The sequence below is a fragment of the Onychomys torridus genome, chromosome 16 (genome assembly GCF_903995425.1).
Source record: "Onychomys torridus chromosome 16, mOncTor1.1, whole genome shotgun sequence".
Taxonomy (NCBI): domain Eukaryota; kingdom Metazoa; phylum Chordata; class Mammalia; order Rodentia; family Cricetidae; genus Onychomys; species Onychomys torridus.
Genome location: NC_050458.1, coordinates 65,041,947 through 65,064,332, shown reverse-complemented (window position 1 = coordinate 65,064,332; position 22,386 = coordinate 65,041,947). Strand labels below are relative to the sequence as shown.

The 22,386-nt window shown below is 47.2% G+C and overlaps 1 protein-coding gene across 1 annotated transcript in view; it reads right to left on the bottom strand.

The window, feature by feature from the left end:
• Dip2b (disco interacting protein 2 homolog B) overlaps nt 1–22,386 on the bottom strand; it is a 197,562-nt gene that overhangs the window by 17,222 nt on the left and 157,954 nt on the right. Inside the window, 6 exon segments of the mRNA XM_036207630.1 lie at nt 1,435–2,080; nt 2,408–2,483; nt 12,925–13,126; nt 16,116–16,230; nt 17,864–17,991; nt 20,258–20,338. Of these exon segments, the coding sequence (XP_036063523.1) occupies nt 1,435–2,080; nt 2,408–2,483; nt 12,925–13,126; nt 16,116–16,230; nt 17,864–17,991; nt 20,258–20,338 (1,248 nt within the window).

Here is a 22,386-nt window from a genome sequence, read left to right as displayed (position 1 = left end):
GTTAAAAGCTAGTTCAGATCATTTTCACAGGTGCACTCTGGGTCCTTCCTATGTGAAGAACTATTTTGAGAATGCATATCATTTATTATTCAGTTCATAGGAAAGGATGGTGCTTATTATTCTCAAATTGCTTTGGACACTTTGCAGACAAGCTATTCTGATATCAGAGTGTAGGAACAAACTCCCATTCTCAATTTTTTGGTTTTTTTTTTTTTGTTTTTGTTTTTCAAGACAGGGTTTCTCTGTAGCTTTGGAGCCTATCCTGGACTAGCTCTGTAGACCAGGCTGGCCTCGAACTCACAGAGATCCACCTGCCTCTGCCTCCCGAGTGCTGGGATTACAGGCATACGCCACCACTGCCCGGCTCAATTTTTTTATATTTCATGAAAAATAGTTTAGAATTACAGTGTGCGTGTGTGTGTGCGTGTGAGTGTGTGCATGTGTGAGTGTGTGTGCACGTGTGCGTGTGTGTGTGCGCGGGGGGGGGGGGGCATGTGCGTGCGCGTGCACTCATCAAAAGACAACTACAGGAGTCAGTTTTTTTTTCTCACACCATGTTGATCCTGGGTTTAACCCAGGTCCTCAGGCTTGGTGGGACTGCTGAGCCTTCTTGCTGCCCCTTCATTTTGTTTTAAACTTCAGAAGTGATTGCAGACTCACAAGGCATTATCACTGGACGTTCTTATGCAGTCCCCTAACCATCTACACACACAGATGACTTTCTTTCCTGGAGGTCTCACTATGTAGCCCAGCTAACCTCCATGTTAACCATAGAGGAGTGTGCCACCATTCCTGGATACTTACTTTTTAAAAGGTGAGCTGAGTTACATGTTTTTTATCACCTATTTCAGTATATTTAAGAACATGTAAATGCTGAGAATAAAAGACATTTTATATTAAGCATCATCATTGTTCAGAACCTAGCTGGCAGTAGGTGGCTTTGTAGGTACTTGTTCCCCATTGACTGTAAAGCAGATTGCAGACATCATGATCCTCTCTGCCTGTACTATTTGACACTTTCTCCAAAGAAGCACAGAACTGTAGCCAGAAGTATTCCTGTGTCCCTCAGCTGCCCTGTCCCAAGTAAACACACAGAGGCTTGTATTAATTACAGACTATTTGGTCTATGGCTCAGGCGTCTTGCTAGCTAGCTCTTTCAAATTAAATTAACCCATTTCTATTTATATATTGCCACGTTTCATATATATCTATATATGTAGGTATATATAGATATAGATAGATAGATAGATAGATAGATAGAGAGAGAGAGAGAGACGGCGGGGGGGAATGTGTGTGTGTGCATTTTGCATACATGTGGAAATCAGAGGACAAGCTGCAGGCCTTGGTCTTCTTCCACCATGTGGTTCTAGAGGTGCAACTTACACCATCCAACTTGGTGGCAAAAACCTTTGCCCACTAAGCCGTCTAGCTGGCCGAGCATTGTTCATATTTCTGGTAATCTCGGTCCACATCCTGATAGGTGACAGGGTTTTTGCAGACCTGATGATAGTTACTGTGTTTCTGGTGATCTCGGTCCACATCCTGATAGGTGACAGGGTTTTTGCAGACCTGATGATAGTTACTGTGTTTCTGGTGATCTCGGTCCACATCCTGATAGGTGACAGGGTTTTTGCAGACCTGATGATAGTTACTGTATTTCTGGTGATCTCGGTCCACATCCTGATAGGTGACAGGGTTTTTGCAGACCTGATGATAGTTACTGTATTTCTGGTGATCTCGGTCCACATCCTGATAGGTGACAGGGTTTTTGCAGACCTGATGATAGTTACTGTATTTCTGGTGATCTCGGTCCACATCCTGATAGGTGACAGGGTTTTTGCAGACCTGATGATAGTTACTGTATTTCTGGTGATCTCGGTCCACATCCTGATAGGTGACAGGGTTTTTGCAGACCTGATGATAGTTACTGTATTTCTGGTGATCTCGGTCCACATCCTGATAGGTGACAGGGTTTTTGCAGACCTGATGATAGTTACTGTGTTTCTGGTGATCTCGGTCCACATCCTGATAGGTGACAGGGTTTTTGCAGACCTGATGACTGTAGGCGCTCTTTTTAGGGCTGTTTGTAGGACCCAGTGGAACTGTGGGCTCTGGAGTAAAATTATCCCTGTGGACCCAAGCTCTGTAGCCACCTGTGCCCTGCGGCCCTTCTCCCTGGGTCTCCTGGGTCTGTTTTGTCCATCTTCAGCACTTCCCACTGCCAACCATGTCCACACTGTGTATACTTTGTGGTTGCTGTTTTCACTGGAATACAGGCTCTTTGTCCCATGTCTGAAAGACCACATGCTTCCCCGACATTGCTGAGTGAACTTGGGCCAGTCTAGAAATGTTTTGGGAGCATGTGACTTGAGTTGCTGTCTTCAGGGTTGGTTTTGCTTCTGTTTACAGGTGTAGGCCCTGCCTCTGTGATGGTCGGGAATCTGGTTGCCGGCAAACGCATAGCACAAGCTGCCGGTAGGGACCTGGGGCAGATTGAAGAGAATGATCTGGTGAGGAAGGTAAGTTCCAGATGTGTCAAGTTTCTATCAGTGAGCTCAGGATAGAGTGCAGGTGTGGGCTTGCTACAGGAGTCTTTGGAACTTGCTGACGTCAAGTCTTTTTCTCTCCTTTGTGACTTTAGCACCAGTTCCTGGCAGAGATTTTGCAGTGGCGAGCCCAGGCAACTCCTGACCATGTGCTCTTCATGCTGTTAAATGCCAAGGTATTAAAAATCACTGCAGGGTTGGGGAGTGTTTGCCTAGCATGGACAAGGCCCTGGGTTCAATCCCCAATACTACATACCTGGGCATGGTGATGTATGCCTATAATCCCAGCCCTGGGAGGTAGAAATAGAAAAATTTGGAGTTAAAGATCATCCTCTGGTGCACGCCTTTAGTCCCAGCACTCGGGAGGCAGAGCTAGGCAGATCTCTGTGAGTTCAAGGCTAGCCTGGGCTACCAAGTGAGTTCCAGGAAAGGCACAAAGCTACACAGAACAACCCTGTCTCGAAAAACAAAAAAACAAACAACAAAAAAAGATCATCCTCAAACTACATAGCCTAGACCAGCCTAATTTAGCTGGAGTTACCTCTAGTCCCACCCAGGCCCGCAGCCACTCAGACCCAAATAAACACACAGACACTTATATTATTTAAACTGTTTGGCCTAATGGCTCAGGCTTTTTGCTATCTAGTTCTTATATCTTAAATTAACCCATTTCTATTCATCTTTAAGTTGCCACGTGGCTTGTGGCTTACCGGTACTTTACATCTTACTTCTCATGGCAGTGGCTGGCGGTGTCTTCTCACTCAGCCTTCCTGTTCCCACAATTCTCCTCTCTTTTTGTCCTGCCTATACTTCCTGCCTGGCTACTGACCAATCAGAGCAACACATTCACAGCATATAGAGATATCCACAGCACTTAAAAGTAGAAAAATTTGGAGTTAAAGATCATCCTCAAACTACTACGATCATCCTAGGTTACATGAGACACTGTCTCAGAACAAACAAACACATGAATAGAATGTGCACGAAGAAAGAAACATTAAGAAATTAGGCGGGCCTAGGCCGGGCGGTGGGAGCACATACCTTTAATTCCAGCACTCAGGAGGCAGAGGCAGGCCTAGTCTACAGAGTGAATTCCAGGACAGCCAAGGCTGTTACACAGAGAAACCCTGTCTTTAAAAAAAAGAAAGAAAGAAAGGAAGGAAGGAAGGCAGCTATTAAGAAAAGAAAAACTGAAAGTAGGTTTGGTTTGCGTCAATGCTAACAACTCTGAGTACCTAGGACATTGGGAAAGAAAAGAAGTCCCACACCTGTCTTTTATTACCAGGGGGGTTTTCTCTAGTTGATAATTCACCCAAGGTGATGTCCAGAGGCGAAGCCTATGGAGTGCAATGTCTGCTTGTCTGTACCTGTTTCTGTACTGAGCTTCAACCTGCTTCTCCTTCTTCTGTTGAAAGGGAACCACTGTGTGCACAGCCAGCTGCCTTCAGCTTCATAAGCGAGCAGAGAGGATCGCATCAGTACTTGGTGACAAGGGACATCTAAATGCAGGGGACAATGTGGTGTTGCTCTACCCTCCTGGTAAGGATTGCATTGATAAACTGGACTCTGAACTGTGTTATTAGATCACACATACCAGGAGAGGCTGGGAACTCAGGGCCACCATCTACAACCACAGAGGCCTGGTACTTCCCAACCCCAGTGCACTCCATGCACGTTTGCTAAGGTATGACCCAGGCTGCATCCCTGAGTTGAGTGGTGTGACTGAGTGCTGTCTGTTCTGCATTCCCTTCTGTTTCCATTAGTGCCTACTTAAAAAACACCACACATGGCAGCACTCTGCTGTAATTCCAGTCCTCATGTGGTGGCAGGAGAATTAGATATTCAAGGCCAGGAAGAGTTAAGTAACAAGTTACGTGTGCAGTATGAGCTATATAATAAGACTTATAAGTAGCCAACTGTGGTAACTCACACCTTTAATCCCAGCACTCAGGAGGTTGATGTAAGTCAAGCTCTGTGAGTTAAGGCCGGCCTGGTCTACAGAGTGAGTTCCAGGACAGCCAGAGCCACATGATGGACCTGTCTGAAAACAGCACAAGATAGCCAGGCGAGGGAGCACACACTTACTAATCCCACCCTTGGGAAGTAGTGGCAAAAGGATCAGGAGTTCATGGCCAGCCTCAGCTAAAACCAAACTAACAGAGGCTAAGGAGGAAGCTCGTCAGGTTAAGTGGTTGCTACAGAAGCATGAAGACCTGAGTTTGGATCCAGTACCACATACAAAGCGAGGCTTTGGGCCAGGGAACGAGCTTGTGGGTGAAAGTGCTTGCCATACCTGATGACCTGATGCTGACCCCAGGAACTCACAGGAGAAGGAGAGAACCAACTTCCTAAAGTTCTCTGACCTCTACATGTGCATGTACATATCACACACACACACACACAGCAGCAGCAGCAGCAGCAGCAGTAGCAAGATGGTGTGCACCAGCAGTCCTGGTGCTGCAGAGGCAGACAGGTGGCCAGCTGGTCTAGGCAGATTGGTGAATTCCAGGTTCAGTGAAAGAACCAATCTCACACAACAAGGTGATGAGCCAGGAGAGTGGGTCAGAACTGAGCTCTTGCTACTTTTCTAGGGACCAGAGTCAGTGTCCAACAGCCACCCATAACTCCAGGTCTGATGATCTGTTCTGGCTTCTGCAGACATCCACACACACAAGTACATGCTTAGACACACACACACACACACACACACACACACACACACACACACACAGATACCTGATTAGGCACAGACACACACATACATGGGAACATGCTTAGACACAGACACCCCCACACACAGGGACATGCTTAGGCATGGACACACACACACATACACAGGTACATGCTTAGGCACAGACATACACATACACAGACAGGGTTCTCCAGACTGTCCTCAAACTCACAGAGATTTGCCTGGCTCTGCCTCCCAATTGCTGGGATTAAAGGTGTGGGCCACCACCGCCCAGCGATTTTGGGATTCTTTTTATCATTTTATTAAAAAATAAAACTTGGGGATAAACATTAGGGAATAAAACTGAGAGATCCACAAAGTAGCAGAAACACGATCCTCCCCCGCTCCACTTCTGGAAGGGCTGTGCAACCCCTCGGCTCCTTCCTTCCTCTCTGAGTCTGCCAGGAACCTCTTTGGTCCATCTCAGCCATGTGAATGTGGACTCTGCTCTCCAAACTGAGGTCGGGCTCTATTGGTGGTCTCGGAGCAGTCAGCACATACGGCTTTTTACCAGCACACGTGCATCCTTACAAACTTTTAAAAGGTAGAGCACAATGGAGGAAGACACCCAACACCAATCTCTGACCTCCACTTGTGTGTGCACACAGGAGTGCACATGTGCACACACACACAGTACATTAATTAAAGTGTGAGGAAAGACTTCAACTACTTGACTTTTGGAAATCCTCTAAGCAAGGCATGTTGGTGTTCACCTGCTTTTCCGGATCCCTGAGAGCCGAGGCCAATCTGGGCAACACAGTGAGACCCCATCCTTTAAAAAGGGGGTGAAGGGACTGGAGATAAAGTCTATGCCGAGGCTCTGGGTTCAGTTCAGCATGAACACCAAAGTGAGGATTGATTTGTAGAATGTTCAGGAGTAGAACCATTTTCCCCAGTGTCTTCCAAAGAATACTTGTATGGACTCTGTTGGCTTGACACCGTTCCTACCATGAGTGGCATTTGGATCTCTCTGTTGCTGCTTTCGTCTTTCATGAACTTAGCTCAGATACAACCTTCTCTACGTAAGAGGAGGAATGTAGAGTTTATCTGGTGAAAGGTTTTTTGTTTTTGTTGTTGGAGCTGAGGACCAAACCCAGGGCCTTACACTTGCTAGGCAAGCACTCTACCACTGAGCTAAATCCTCAACCCCTGGTGAAAATTTTGTGCTGGGCAGTGGTGGCGCACACCTTTAATCACAGCACTTGGGAGGCAGAGCCAGGCGGATCTCTGTGAGTTCGAGGCCAGCCTGGTCTACAGAGCAAGATCCAGGACAGGCTCCAAAACTACACAGAGAAACCCTATCTTGAAAAACCAAAAAAAAAAAAAAAAAGGAAAAAAGAAAGAAAAGAAAGAAAGAAAGTTTTTTTGTAAATAGTCATTCTTAGAATTTATTTACTCTTTATTATGTGGTGTGGGGACGGGGGCACATGGAGGTTGGAAGACAACTTTTAGGAATTGGTTCTCTCTCGCCACTGTGGGATCCAGGGATCAAACTCAGGTCAGAGGCGTGCACAGCATGTGCTTCTGTAGTTGGAGTTTTCCTGCCTGGGCCAGTCAGGACAAATCTCTCTCACCTGCCAGTCCCACAGTCGCTCAGACCCAACCAAGAAAGCACACAGAAACTTACATTGTTTAGAAACTGTATGGCTGTGGCAGGCTTCTTGTTATCTACTTCTTCTATCTTAAATTAACCCATTTCAGTTAGTCTATACTTTGTCACATGGCCTGTGGCTTACCAGTGTCTTTACATGTTGCTTTTCATGGCGGCGGCTGGCGGTGTCTCTCTCCAGCCTTCTACTTTCCAGCATTCTCTTCTCTCTTGTCCTGCCTATACTTCCTGCCTGACCACTGGCCAATCAGAACTTTATTTACACAGAGCGATATCCACAGCACTTCCCCTTTTCTTTTTTTTTTTTTTTAAGGTTTTAACTTTTACATAGTACAATTACATATAACAAAATAATTATCAAGCAAGAATTACAGTTACAATATTAAAGAAGATATCCTATCTATCTTATATTTGTGAGTCTAAGGTTTTATATCTAACTTACCTTTTATCATAACTGAGCAAAATTATAACTATCTAGTCTTCAACCACATCAAAGACCTCAGAAGGATATAATATTACCTGAGAACTGGGAGAAGGATGTAAGCATTTTTCAGGAGTCTTGCAGGGTAGACAGAGACAGCTGGCAGCCTGGACAGTCACCTAATGTTCCTTTGTAAAGTTGGGACAACTATCTTTAGCCAACAGGGCTAGAGTCTCTCAGTCACTTTTTTCAGTGTCCTGTAGAATGTCTGGCAGTTTCCTCTGCAAAGCAGGAACCTGAAGGACCATTTTGTCAAGCAAAGTTTAGTGGTCACCTTTCTATGGGTCCTGAATGTCCAGTTGATCAAGCAGTCCAAGCAAGAACAGTCTCTTGCCCAAATGGCTATTTTTGCCAAGGTGAAGATAAACTCCATATGAAGTGTCTTCAATGCCCATCCTCGTCTCTGAAGTAAACTGGTGTTGCCAGGAGCAGACATGTCTCACTGTCCAGAAAGTCTAAATTTTAAAAGTATTTTAAATGCCATATTCTGTGGGTCTTTGAAGTATTTGAAGATTGCCTATCTATCTGAGATACCTCTATTTATATTTAGAAGACTTAATCTCGCTCTTTACAGTTTACAATGAACAGATTTCTAAAGGTTTATTTTATTATTTATATGTATGCATATGTATGTGCATATTCTTGCAGAAGTCAGATTCCCTGGAACTCAAGTTATAGGTAGTTGTGAGCCCCCCAATGTGGGTGCAGGAAATTGAACTTGGTTTCTCTTGTAAGAGCACCAAGTGCCCTCAACCTCTGAGCATCTCTCTAGCCCCAGAAGTGACATTTTAAAAAGTAGACAATGCTCAGCAGTAACATCTGGAGGACTGTGGTGGAGGACTGTGGTGGAGGGCCGTGGTGGAGGGCCGTGGTGGTGGGCCGTGGTGGTGGGCTGTGGTGGTGGGCCGTGGTGGAGGGCTGTGGTGGAGGACCGTGGTGGAGGACCGTGGTGGGCTGTGGTGGGCTGTGGGTGGGCTGTGGTGGAGGACTGTGGTGGAGGACTGTGGTGGAGGACCGTGGAGGACTGTGGTGGAGGACTGTGGTGGAGGACCGTGGTGGAGGACTGTGGTGGAGGACCGTGGTGGAGGACTGTGGTGGAGGACCGTGGTGGAGGACCGTGGTGGAGGACTGTGGTGGAGGACCGTGGTGGAGGAATGTGGAGGACCGTGGTGGAGGACCGTGGTGGAGGAATGTGGTGGAGGAATAGCAAATTTGGCCTTACAGACTTGTGTGTCTGAAACCTGGCAAATAGGGAGTGGCAATAACAAGAGTTGTAGCCTTGCTGGAGGAAGTACACCCAGTGTGGGACAGAGTTCACTTCTTGGTGCCTGAGGATCAAAACGTAGAACTCTCAGCTACCTCTGCAGGACGTCTGCCTGCATGCGGCCATGCTTCCTGCCATGATGATAATGGACTAAACCTCCGAACTGTAAGCGAGCCCATTAAATGTTTGTGAGAGTTGCTGTGGTTGTGGTGTCTCTTCACAACAACAGAACACTGACTAAGACAGGGTTCTTCTGGGTACAGTTCTTGAGTGTATGGGTCAGAGTGAACAGAGAAGGGGGAGGCAGTTCCTGGGAGCTACTGTACACAGCTCTACCTGGAACTCACTCACCTTTCCCACAAAGCCCTGCAGGTCTCCGAGGCCAACTTACTATCCTCTTCTTCTATAACACACCCCAGTTTTCTTTCTGTTTCTTCTTCTTCTTAGACAAGTTTTCACTGTACCAACCTAGCTGGTTTGGAACTCTCTGCAGACCATGCTGGCCTTGAACTCAGACACATCTACCTGCCACTACTGTCTAAGAGCTGATAACCCAGTTTATCTGTACACGTTCCTGGAATAAAGGCTGCATCCTTTAGTATGAGACAAGGGAGAGCAGGTCACATGTGACTTCCATAGAGAAGGAATTCTCCTCTCTATGGCTTTCTCCTCTCTGCTAGCTGGGGTGCAGAACCACTGGCCAGAGGTCAGGCAGCCCACGGAGCCAAGACAGTCTGCTAGGGAGGCTTGTGGCCACAGTCTGATTTTGTCAGAACCTCACTTCCTGTGTTAGTTCACTCACACTGTACTCTACTCGGCCACACTAACTCGCAGGCTTGGTCTGACTTGCTCTGGACAAGAAACAGTAGCAGGTGGTAACAGAGAGACACCCTAACCGCACTTGTCTGGGTTGGCTAGACATCCTGCTTCAGTCATGCTTCCTGAGAAAAGTACAGCCCATACTGGGCATGGTGGCTCACAAATCCAGTAGGAAGGAGGCTGAGGCTAGGGTTTGAGGCCAAAGCCCATTCCAGAGAGGAGAACATGGGCAAATTCTGAATATGACCTGCAGCTTATGCATATTCCATGAGGGAAGAGCAAATGTCTGCTACTTGAAGGCACTGAGTTTTAAGGGTTATTGTCATGCAGCACACCTATAACAATAGCTCAGTGACAAGTCAACAGAGCAAAAAGATTCTGATAGAATGGCTGCTCTTGCAGGGGACCGGGTTCAGTTCTCAGCACCCATACAGCCATCTAACAACCACCTATAACCCAGTTCCAAGGACTCTGACTCCCTCTTCTGGCCTCTGCACACACATAGCACACAGGCATAAATGCAGGAAAACACCCATGCACATTAAAAAATAGTAAGTAAGTCTTAACAAAAGACAGGAAGCAGCAGAGCACACCTGAAGAATGATCATCCTTGTCAGGCCTGCCGTGCTCTGAATCGTCCACCTGAAGAGAAACAGACCTGACTCTGATTCCAGTTGTCTGTGACTTGAGCCAAGACCACACCGACACACTTCCACGTGCCAGCAGCATCTCAGGGAGGCTCACTCTACACCCATCAACTTTCTCTTCTTAATTCTCTACTTTTCTGAATTAAATATTTATCAACTGACTGATTTTTAGTGCATGGGTGTTTTGTCTGTTTGTACATGATGTGCGTGCAGTACCTGGGGAGGGAGGGAAGAAGAGGAAGTAAGATCCCCTGGACCTGGAGTTACAGGTATTGTAAGCTGTCATGTAGATGCTAGGAATTGAACCCAGGTCCTCTGAGAGAGGCCAGTGTTCTAGACTGCTGAGCCATCTCCCTGCTGCTACTTTTCTGAATTTTTACCAAGTCTCAGACTCCCACACTATTCCCTACCCACTCCACTCCTCAGTGCCAGATTCTCAGACTGTACTAGTCTTCTTCCCAGCCATGAATGTCATCTTAGAAGGCAATCATAGGAAAAGCAGATTGGGAGGCTGGAGAGCTGGCTCAGTGGTTGCACCTACATGGTGGCTCACAACCATATGTAACCCAGTTCCAGGGGATCTTACACTCTCTTCTGACTGCCTTGGGCACTGCACTCATGTGATGCACAGTCATACATGCAGACAAAATACTGATACACATAAATATAAATTTAAAAGGCTGGGCAGTGGTGGTGCACACCTTTAATCCCAGCACTCAGGAGGCAGAGGCAGGTGGATCTCTGTGAGTTCGAGGCCAGCCTGGTCTACAGAGTGAGTTCTAGGACAGCCAGGACTGCTACACAGAGAAACCCTGTCTTGAAAAAAAAAAAAAATGAAAGAAAGAAAAAAGAAAGAAAGACTTAAAGTCTACTGTACCTCCAAGAATATTTGAAAAGCATCTACTCTAACATGAATGTTTTCATTAAAAAATCCTGTGCTTACCAGGGGAATGGTGGTGAATATCCAGCACTTGGGAGGCTGAAGCCGGATGATCGTGAATTTAAGGCCCACCAAAGTGACATAGCTAGATCCTGTCTCAAAAAACAAAACACCCTCTACTGTTACTTAAAATAGGATTTTATTCATAATAAAGTAACAGGATTTAAGATGGAGAAGCATTTGCATGTGCCTGTTTCTTCAGTGCTGGGACCGAAGAACCCAGGGGTTTGTACACACTAAACACGCACTTTCCCAGTTAGCTGAGCCGCACTGCTGCATGAGGTATGTAGCTGTCATGTGTCTATGCAGGCATGTGTCTCAAGACATTCCTTTTGTGTTCTGTTTCATTTCTGTGTGTGTGTCCGTGTGAGTGCATGCATGTGCCGTGTGTGGGTACCTAAAGAGGCCAGAAGAGGGTGTCTGACCCTCTAGGGCTAGAGTTACAGACAACGGTTGTGAGCCACTTGGTGTGGACAGACTCTCACACCTGAACTCAGATCCTTTAGCAGAGCGGCACAGACTCTTAAGCGCTCAGCCATCTCCCAGTTCCCTTTCACATTTTCTGAGTAATCACATGGACGGCTTGATTCAGACTTCCTCACTACAGGACAGCAGCCTCAGCAATGAAGGACAGATGAGCAAACACAAACGGAAGAGTGCCAGCCTCCACAGACGCTTTGTGCCACTGGCAGCACCCACTGTCATGAAGACACGCTAGTTCCAACAGTCTGGCCAAGGGTGTGACAGGACCACAGCGAGCTTCCCACCAGCAACAGTATGGGGTCCTGGAGACACCCCCACTTCACTGTTAGTGCACATGCTGCTCACCTTCCAGCATAGGCCACACAAAGTCCGTTCAGACCCACTCTGTTTCTAACCCTTCCACTTCCGTCTCCTTTTCCTCGGCTGGGGGTGGGGAGGGGATGGGACCAGGGGGTAACTGGAAAGGCTGGCTTTTGGCTTTGATGTTTCCAGGCAGACAGGAAGCTCACTGGGCTTCTCAACCTTCTTTTATAACACAGAGGGGTCGGCACAATGTAGTAAGGCCATGTCAGTTTAAGTGCCCTCCTCAGCTCTCATTGAGACAAGACTCACTGTGTAGCCCTAGATGGCCTGGAACTTACTATGTAGACCAGACTGGTCTTGAACTCAGAGATCCGCCTGTCTGAGTGTATGCCACCACATGCTGCCGTCTTTCCTTTTTTGAGACAGGCTCTCAAGTAGACTTGACACATGTTTGAAGAGACTGCCTATCAGTCACAAGCAGTGCCTTAGCTTTCTACCTGGCCCTGTGACAGTCCACTGCTCAGAAATCACGCAAGAAGGTGGAACTGGCTTGTGTTTTTCTCTTCTCCATGTGGCAATTCATATTCTTTTGGTTTGTACCTTGAAAATGGCCAACACAGAGCATGCTGTTTATCTTCTACTTATAATTCAGAAAATGCCGGTAACCCAGAGGTAGAGAGGTCCACACCAAAGTCCGGCGGCTAGGAGGGGGGGAGGTGACTCCAGGCATGAGGCTCCCACGGACGCCAGTGTGCTACAATGACACTGCACTGACAAGCCATGGGACTTTAGACTCATGTTTAGGATCACACATACAATGTGCGTAGCCAGCACATGACATTTAGTGAGCACTCACTGAATACCAGCTGCTCTTATCAACAGAAGGTGAACTTTACCCCTTTCTCCCTCTCTCGATCACTGTGGCAAACTCAGCCAAAGGAAAAAGCAGCATGTCCCACAGGGCAGCAGTCTTCCTGGCTGTTGGTCAGCATAGGCGGTCCTTATGTTATCTCTGGAGAGTCTACGCCTGTGCAGCATTGTGCAGAAAGACTAGCTTCTAGAAGCTGCCTGTAATGTCACGGCTAGAAGCCAGATTATTACCTGGTTGCTTTTGTCGGGGTTTGGGCAAGTTCGTCACACACGTATGTGGGCACATGAGGATATTACACGGGTGCAGAGATCCCTCCAGGAAGAGCTGTTTCGTCTGAGATATGTGGATCCCTCCTAGTGGGGTCTTCGGTAAGGTGTTAGCAGGCACCAGAGCAAGGCAGTAAACGCCGACTTGATGGATGCTGTCGATCGCCTGGAACACAGAAAACATTCAGGAGATGCTCTGGTGGCATGTGACACATCCTGACAGAGCCCCCTGCTTCACTGCAGGGTGTTTCTCCATCTGTCCCAGGATGGAAGTCTGGTAGATCACTAAGCTCCTGAACATGCCTAGCCACACCTCCTTCCATGTCCCTGTGACCTGGAAGTTACACCTTCTTCCCATAATCCTTCGAGCCTTCCTTTCCAACTTGGACCTGGCAGAAGAGCTCCAGTAAAGGGAAGGGGGAGGAGGAGGAGGAGGAGGAGGAGGAGGAGGAGGAGGAGGAGATGGAGAAGGGGAAGGAGGAGGAGGAGGAGGAGGGGGAAGGAGAAGAAGAAGGAGGAGGAGGAGGAGGAGGAGATGGAGAAGGGGAAGGAGGAGAAGGAGGAGGAGGAGGAGAAGGAGAAGGAGAAGAAGGAGGAGGAGGAGGAGGAGGTGGAGAAGGGGAAGGAGGAGGAGGAGGAGGAGGAGGGGAAGGAGAAGAAGGAGGAGGAGGAGGAGGAGGAGATGGAGAAGGGGAAGGAGGAGGAGGAGGAGGAGGAGGAGGGGAAGGAGAAGAAGAAGGAGGAGGAGGAGGAGAAGAAGAAGGAGGAGGAGAAGGAGGAGGAGGAGGAGGAGGAGGAGGAGGAGAAGAAGGAGAAGGGCCGTCTGCCATCGACAAGAGGTGATCTGAGGATACACCATCAACATTCGTGAGAACACCCGTGGAGTGGGCTTCAGAAGCTTGCCCCTCAGGCCCTCCAAGAAATCCAGAAATGTGTGATGAAGCAGAGGGGGCTTCAGGTGTGCATACCAACACTCAATAAACATCTGGTCCAAAGGAATAAAGAACGTTCCATACTATATCCTGTATGTTTGTCGGAAAAATGGAATAAAGGCCAAGGACTTGCCAGACAAGCTCTTGATGTTGGCAGCTTGTGTCCTGTTACCACGTTAAAAACTCTACAATCAATTTGGATGAGAACTAACTCGATGAATAGCAAATAAAGTTACAGAATTGGAAAAAAGAAAAAGAAACAAAGATCTCATATGTGGGTGAGAGTATGGTGGTGCCATTACAATTGTGTGTGTGTGAGAGCGCACGAGTGTATACATGCTGTAGTGTTCCTGTGGAGGTCAGAGGGCAGCGTTGTGGAGTCCATTCTCTTTCCACCTTCCAATGGGTCCCACAGACTGAAATGAGGTCATCAGGCTTGCACTGCAAGTGCCTTTATCAGCACAGCCATCTTGTCAGACCCTTATTATTCTTTTTTATTTAATTAACTTCTTTATTTTATGACATGAATGTTTTGCCTGTATGCATGCCTGCGCACTGAGTATATGACTGGTGCCCACAGGAGCATGGGGTTACAGATAGCTGTCAGCATGGGGCCTGGGAGTCCAACCCAGGTCTCTGGCGGGGCAGCCTCCTACCCGGTGAGCCCTCTCCAGCCTTACTATTGTTTCTTTGGGATGGGTTTTACTGTGCAGTCTTCCAAGTGCTGGGCTTACAGCACGTACTGCCTGCCACACCTGGCTAGATGAATCTTTGCATGTACGCCCCTTAGCTATCTTTCAGATAAGCGGGTATCAGCCCATTCCTACAGTCCTCACTGCACTTTCAGCCTTGTTTATATTCAGATCATGTCCTCTGATTTCTATTTATTTGTTTATTTTTTGGAGACAGGGTCTCTTTATGTAGCCCTTCCTTGTCCTGGAACTCAGCTCTCAGAGATCCTCCTGTCTCTGCCCCCAGAGTGCTTGATAAAAGGTGTGTGCCATCACACCTAGTTCCTTTCTTTCCTTCTTTTTTTGAGACAAGGTTTCCCTGTGAAACAGTTCTGCTGTTCTGGAACTTTGTAGACTAGACTGGCCTGGAGCTCAGACATCTGTCTGTCTCTGCCTTCTGAGTGCTGGAATTAAAGGCATGAGCCACCACACCTGGCAGTTCCTTTCATTTCTGTACTACAGTCTATCTGTAGACTAAGAATAATGTGTTCTGAGAACAGAAAGAAATCTGAAGTTACCTGGTGCTGTCTCTCACTTTGTGTCTGCATCATTTCTGTTACTAAGTGACTGTTAAGAAGGACAAGTGCCCTGGGCAGAGAAGTCACAGGCCCTGGAAACACTTCTAGTAACATGAGTTATCACTGGGAAGTCAGGCCAGCTTGCTCTGGACTGTGCATTTAGTTTTGGGTCCTACTATGCTGCATGCAAGTACAGCTCTCAGGCTCTGGAGGCCGAGTGGAGAACAGTGAGGGCTGAGAAGTCTCAGCCTGCATGAGACTCACAGTGGGTGACGATGTCATCATATATTGGTAAGTCATCACCACTGTCTACTGAGTGCAGACCTCACATATCCACTCATTCTGGAGAGACTCTGTCTCCCTTTCACAGGTCTGGACAAGCTCTGAAGTCTAGTCACCTGGTAAAGAGATTGACAGTCGTGATTCCAGATGGAGCCCCCCGGCTCCTCTGACTCCCCAGAACAGCTCCCTTGCATAAGGAGGAAAGTTCTTGGACCCTCCAAGGTATGGTATGGTAAGACTGAGGCTAACCTCTGACACATGTTTACTTTCAGAGATGCATGCCACACATGGGCAATCAAAACCTTCGTGGGTAGCAAACACTTGGGCATGAAAGAAATAAGGTATTTGGGGAGATATGGAGAAAGTGGGAGGCCAGGGAAAGGAGAGTGGGTAGGGACATATTTCACTGTCTATGTGCATGAAATTCTTAAACATCGTTTTTGGTTTTTGGTCTTTTTGTTGTTGTTTGTTTGTTTGTTTGAGACAGGGTTTCTCTGTGTAGCCCTGGCTGCCCTAGAACTAGTTCTGTAGACCCGGCTGGCTTTGAACACACAGAGACCCACCCACCTCTGCCTCCTGAGTGTGCCACCATTCCTGGCTCAAACATAATCTTTAAAGACAGCATATCTGGCAGGCAGGCAGGCAGGCAGGTGGCAGCCCACGCCTCCGTCCCAGCACAGCCCAGTGCTCACCTGCAGCACGCGGCTCATCCACTGGAAGCTGTCTTCCTCGGAGGCATCGGGCCTTTGTTCTGCTACCACGACAATGCGCTCGTCATAAAACACAGACACAGAAAACACAGCAATTCTAAGAGAGACAGATCAAACACATCAGTCGCCCTTCAGAACCATCCTATTTGCTTCTCTGAGTTGGAATCCCAGAGGAGCCATCCCAACACACCACCCAGACATGAACAGTAGAGAGAAATGTGCGATCATCACCAAACCAGCATCGAGTGGTTCACTTAAAAAACGAAAACAACATGGATTAAGCACCACAGAGTAGTAACAAGACACAATCCCTGCCTTTGTGGCGCTTACGTGTCCCAGATAGAACCAATCAACACACAGATAATGAAGCCATGTTGTGATGCACCAGGAAGTGCCTGGGGCAGCAGAGTGGGGTGCCCCGCGGAGTGGGAGCGCCTCCCTGGGGAGTGGACACTGGAGCAGAGACCTGAATGAGGCGAGGACACGAGCCACACGAAGATCTGGAGGAAGAGGATTCCGGGCAGAAGGGACGGAAAGCGGAAAGGTTCTGAGGTAGGGACGAGCTTGGCAGGTTTGAGGAACAGCCAGAAGGCCAGTGTGCCTGGAGCAGAGTGGTGAAGCAGAGAGTGGGCGGAAGTCAGACACAGGCCAGGGGACCCAGGGAGACCGAGGCTGAGAGAGGGAGGGAGGATGGAGTTAGATCTAAGCAGGTCTCCGCTCAAATGTCCCCTTACTAGTGAGGCGTTCCCAGACCACCTCATGTGTCCACGCCACAGCCCTCACGGCCCTCTCACGTGACATCTATGTTGCCATTTGCCTGGCTCCTGTGTTTGTCGTGAGAATGTGTGGGCACACACCCAGAAAAGCAGCGTGTAGTTGGCACCCAGTGAGGATTTGTTGAAGAGAGCAGGGAGGATGGGAAGGGACTGGAGAGCCAATGATGCTGGCATGCCTGCCTGGACCCCTTCCCTCCACCCAAGCAGGGATGGAGCACTACCTACGTGCCAGGAACACAACTGTGACCACAGACAGTGGGTCTAGGGCCCAGGAAGTTTCACTCCTAAGAGGCACACTTAGAGAAAACCATACAGTTCAGGAACTGGTTCTTTTTTGAAATTGTCTTACTTCTTATGTAACTCAGGTCAGAACAGGAGGAACAAGGAGGCATATGCTCCAAGCACACCGCACATGTGTACATGTGTATGAAAATGTTTTTGTGTAAAAACAAAACAAAAATAACCCTAACAGATACCTGTCTGAGACTATGAACTGCTGGAATACCTCTTTTTGCATTAGTAAGCAAAAGAAAAGGCCTGACTTTGTCCACAGAACTTGGAATTCTCAACACTAAACTGACATGTCAATCTCCACATGGAAAACACCACAACTGGGTTAGAAATTAGAGGAAGAATTCTTAGGTGTGTGCTTCTACAGAGTGGCACCTAGCTCCACCAGCCTCGACAGCACTGTCTTGGCACTGAGGAGCTATGGAACATGCAATGTTTTGTCCTCAGTTCTCCTCAGTCTTCAGAACTCAACAAAGAGCAACAGACTCTGACACACACCTCACTCCTCTCAGTCACTCAAAAAGCCAAACACGGTGGGATACATACTTAAAGCCAGGCTTCTATTATTTTAACCCAAGCCAACCTAATAATCTGGAAAAGCATCTACAGAATGCAGCTCAGACCACCCCAAAGTGGTAACAACATTAATCTCACAGCACCCACCTTCCTCGATAGACAGTCTTGATGGACTCCACAGCCAGGCCGGTGGCGACAATGTCATCAGCGTTATGCCTCCGACCACTAACCATGAGTAATCCATCCATTTTTCCAACCACGAACACCAAACTACCCTGAAAGTTAACAATGATTTATTTACCTTCATTTCCATGGTTTAAAGGGTAAGACAGTTACCGATACTTTACATTTCTTACTTTGAAATAAATCTCATTTTTAAAAAATGCTAAGAGAAATACCTGTAAGGCATGTACATAGTTCAATCCCCAATACTGTGTGTGTTTATATCAAAGCAATCAATGTTACAGTTTATAGATTTATTTTTATTTTATTTTAGTTTAGTTTTTGTTTTTTGTTTTTTTCAAGATAGGGTTTCTCTGTGTAGCCCTGGCTGTACTGGAACTCAGTCTGTAGCCCAGGCTGGCCTGGAAATCACAAAGATCCAGCCTCCTGAGTGCTGGGATTAAAGGTGTGTCCCACCACTGCTCCCACTCGAGATATATATATATAAAGAATCCCTCTGGAATTAGTGAGAAACGGTACCAGGGCAAATGAGGTCTTTTTGAAAATCACGTTAGTTATCTTTTGTGGGTGTATGTGTGGGTGAGCACAGGCATGCCACTGCATGCTTGTGGAGTTGGAGTATAACCTGAAGGAGCCAATTCTCTCCTCCATGTGTGTCCTAGGAACTGAACTCAGGTCATTAGGTTTGGCTGAGCCACTAACCAGCACCCACTGAGGTCTTACAGTCTGTAAGAAGATGAATTCATTCATATTCTTAAGGGGAAATTTCAAAGGGAAAAGACTATGACTACATATCGCTTGTGTGTGTGTGTGTGTGTGTGTGTGTGTGTGTGTGTGTGTGTGTGTTATACTTCATGTTAATTCATTTACTACTGAATTAGAGGGAAGTCAAACAGCTTTAATATGTAAATAGATGCCCGGAGCATGTAAGGGTAACACTGTTTCCATTAGGCAGGAGCAGAAACAGACATAGAAAAAAGAATGCTGGAGATTTTCTTCCCAGTACAACAGAGCACAGGCAATTGGGACCAAGGCCCTAAAGCATTATTCCCTGCGGTAAGTTGGTGCCATGTTCTGGCCTACTTACATGCACTCAGTGAGCCAGGGGTTCTCTCCATGTGAATGTCACTCATTAACTTTCTGAACACAGTGTTGGGCCAACACAGTGACTGGGCAAAGACAGAAAGGCAGAATCCCTGCATAGGAAGCTATTGGTTCACCCACAATGCCAGAGGGGAGCCAGCCATGCCCAACTGTGTGAAGAGCTGTATGAGTCAGGGAAGAAGGGCTAGCTGTGGCTCAGGGGCTAGGGATGCACTGGTCTTACAGAGGCCTGAGTGTGGTTTGCAGCACCCATGTCACATGGCTCACAGCTCCTGTAACTTCAACTCCCCTATGCAAGGATACACACATATTATTAAAATAATAAAACAATCTTCAAGAAAAATAGAGATGCCTGCTTCTCCAAGTCTTTCACAGTGAGGCTGGTCAGCTGGCATGGCCTTTCTGGCTTCATCTTTCTTACAGCTAGGTCTGACCATAGAACTAGTTCAGACCACACATAACCTAGCCTCCCTACAGAGCAGGACCAGTCTGTCCGTTTCTGAGATCAATGAAGCTCTATCCCAGACCCCAACAGCGGAGCGGCAAGCAGAAGAGTTGGGCATCTGAGAGTTTCCTGGTGCTGGCAAGAGGTCAGTACAGCCAAGGCTACACTAGTGTGCACGGTTTCTAAGAGGGTGACTCACTGCACCCAAAGCCCATAGGTGGGAAGGAGAAGCAGGGGTCAATTCCATACACTCTCACATGAGCTGAACAGTTGAGCAGGAGAGGCGATAGGAAGAAGCTAGCTAGGGGCAGATAAGTTTACAGAATAGTGACCACCATCACTAAGCACCGCCTGGCCCTCTGCCATCCTCATGGATTCCTGAAGCTCACCATGAGCTCTTTGAGAACAGGCTTTTTGGGTTCTAGTCATCTCTAGACCCAGTACCTGTAAATACCATTTGCTAAGTAACAAGTTCTCCCCCCCCCCCAACTTTTGAGATATGGTTTCTGTGTAGTCCTGGCTGTCCTGGAATTCACTCTAGACCAGGCTGGCCTCGAACTCACAGAGATCCACCTGCCTCTGGTGTGCACATTTTTAACCCCAGCAGTTGGGAGGCAGAGGCAGGGTTTCTGTGAGTTCCAGGTCAGCCAGGACTATGTAATGAGACGCTGTCTGAAGACAGGAAAAGGAGGAACTGGGACTGTTGATAAGAGGCACTGTGACACCTTCAATTACTCAGAATGTGTTCAGTTCTGTGAATCAAATGTTTAGATCACATGTAGCAAAATAAACAGGAAACCGTCACCTACCGGCCCTACAAAACCCAGCAGCCCTGACCGGATGAAGGGTACGTCTCCCACAGGAGAGCCTGAAGAGGCCACTGGAATAACCTAAAAGACAAAAGGGAAAGGTAAACAGCTAGGCTAATGTCCCTAAAATTTATCTGATTTTTAAAGTCTTACTTAAGAGAAAAACCACAAGTCACATGTGCTGATTGAGCAGGCGTGGTGGCTCACACCCGTGATTCCGGCACTCAGGAGACAGGCAGATATCTCAGCGAGTGGTCTCCAGCCTGGCCAAGGCTGCATAGTGAAACCCTGTCTCTAAAAACAAACAAACAACATCCCAAATGTGTGCGTGTGTATTATGCTTACTGGACGCCAATGCAGCAACAAATTCAGGAATCTCAACCATGTCAGCGTTTGGTATTCTCTCCGGAGTTTTAAAAAAGACACATAGACACACTTAAATGTTTTATTATGTTGATTCATTTTCCGTGTTTGTGCACACACCCGTGTGTCACTGCATGTATATGTGGGTCAGAGGACAACTGCAGGAGTTCAGCCTCTCCTCTCCTTGTGTGGACTGTGGGCACACGACACATCAGGCAGCATGTGCAGCGCCAGTACCTACTGTGCCGTCTCACAGACCCACAGCTAAGGACGTTAGAACAGGGCCATGGGGTGGGGAGGCAACTCAGTAGGAAAAGTGCAGCTGTGCAGACATGAGGACCACAGTTCTGATCCCGCGCCATGGAGAGAGCTGGGGGAGGGTGTGAGCAAGGAGCTCCAGGGGTTTCCTAGCCAGTACTAAAACCTAAATGACAGACCATCATGAACAACATGGAGTAGGGCAGAGGTAGACAGCCAGGGGAGTTGTTCCACATGAACACACACACACACACACACACACACACACACACACACACACACACACACACACACAATTGCTAATAGACCTTTCACAATATATCTTGGAGAGCCCTCCCATCTGGTAGTAAATGGTCTAGCCCATATTGTACAACAGTTTAATGAGAGAGCATTTCTTACGGTTAGCACTGCAAATCCTGGGGATCAGTTCATCGATAAGGCAGACTTTGGTCAAATGTGATGGCACTGAGCCTCAAGTTCTTTTCAGCTATGAAAGAATGCTCTCAGATCTTCCTCAGATTTGGAGAGGTTGTATGGTGCCTGACCCAGGGCCAGTTTTAAGGACAGACTGTTACAGTCTGTCTGCACAGGTGATCAAATAGCTTGTATGAATACTATCATATATTTTTTTACAAAACTTGTGCAAAGGCTATGATGAGTGTGCAACTATAAGAGCGTGTCCCACATAACTGCTATATCAGCACTGACTCCACCAATGTAACACAGAATGTCCATTTTCCCTGTATCACAGCTAACACTGTGCATTGTCAGTTTCCAAAGTTTGCTCATCTCATGGGGGGAAAAACAGACATTCCGTAATGATTAAAACTGCATTTCTTTATTAGTGATGGTTAAATTTCATTTTTTTTATTTACTGTCTGCTTGTGTGTGTGCATGTACATGAGTACGCATAGTAAACAGCTTATTCATATGCATCTCCTGGGTTTTATTTATTCCTACTTGATTTTTTTCCTCCCTTTAATTTTTAGTTGTTTTTATTTATTTTTTAATTTACGTGTATGGGTGTTTTGCCTACATATATGTCTGCATGTGATGTATGTGCATACCTGATACGTTCACAAGCTAGAAGAGGGCATAGGATCTCCAGGACCTAGAGTTCCAGGTAGTTGTAAGCTGCCATGTGGGTGGTAGAATTGAACCTGTGTCCTCTGTAAGAGCAGCCTGAAACTTAGCTGCTGAGCCATCTTCCCATTCCCCCTTTCCTTTATTTTTATGCTCATTTGGGGCTGAGCTCAGGTCAGCAGGGTGTCTGACCGGCAGTGAGCCCTTTACTGGCCGAGCTTGCTAGCAAACGGGCTATTTGCTTTACAGTCAATCATCTTGTCAGTTCTCAAAATGGGACTGCAGCCATTTTACAGATGAGAAAGTGAGGGACAGGTTCAGTTTGCCTAAAGTCAAACAGGCAGCCCAGAGCAGTGTCGGGAACTTTGTTTCCATACACGTTAGAAATGGTCTCTCTCCAGCCAATCTGGTTCGCTTTTTCCCTC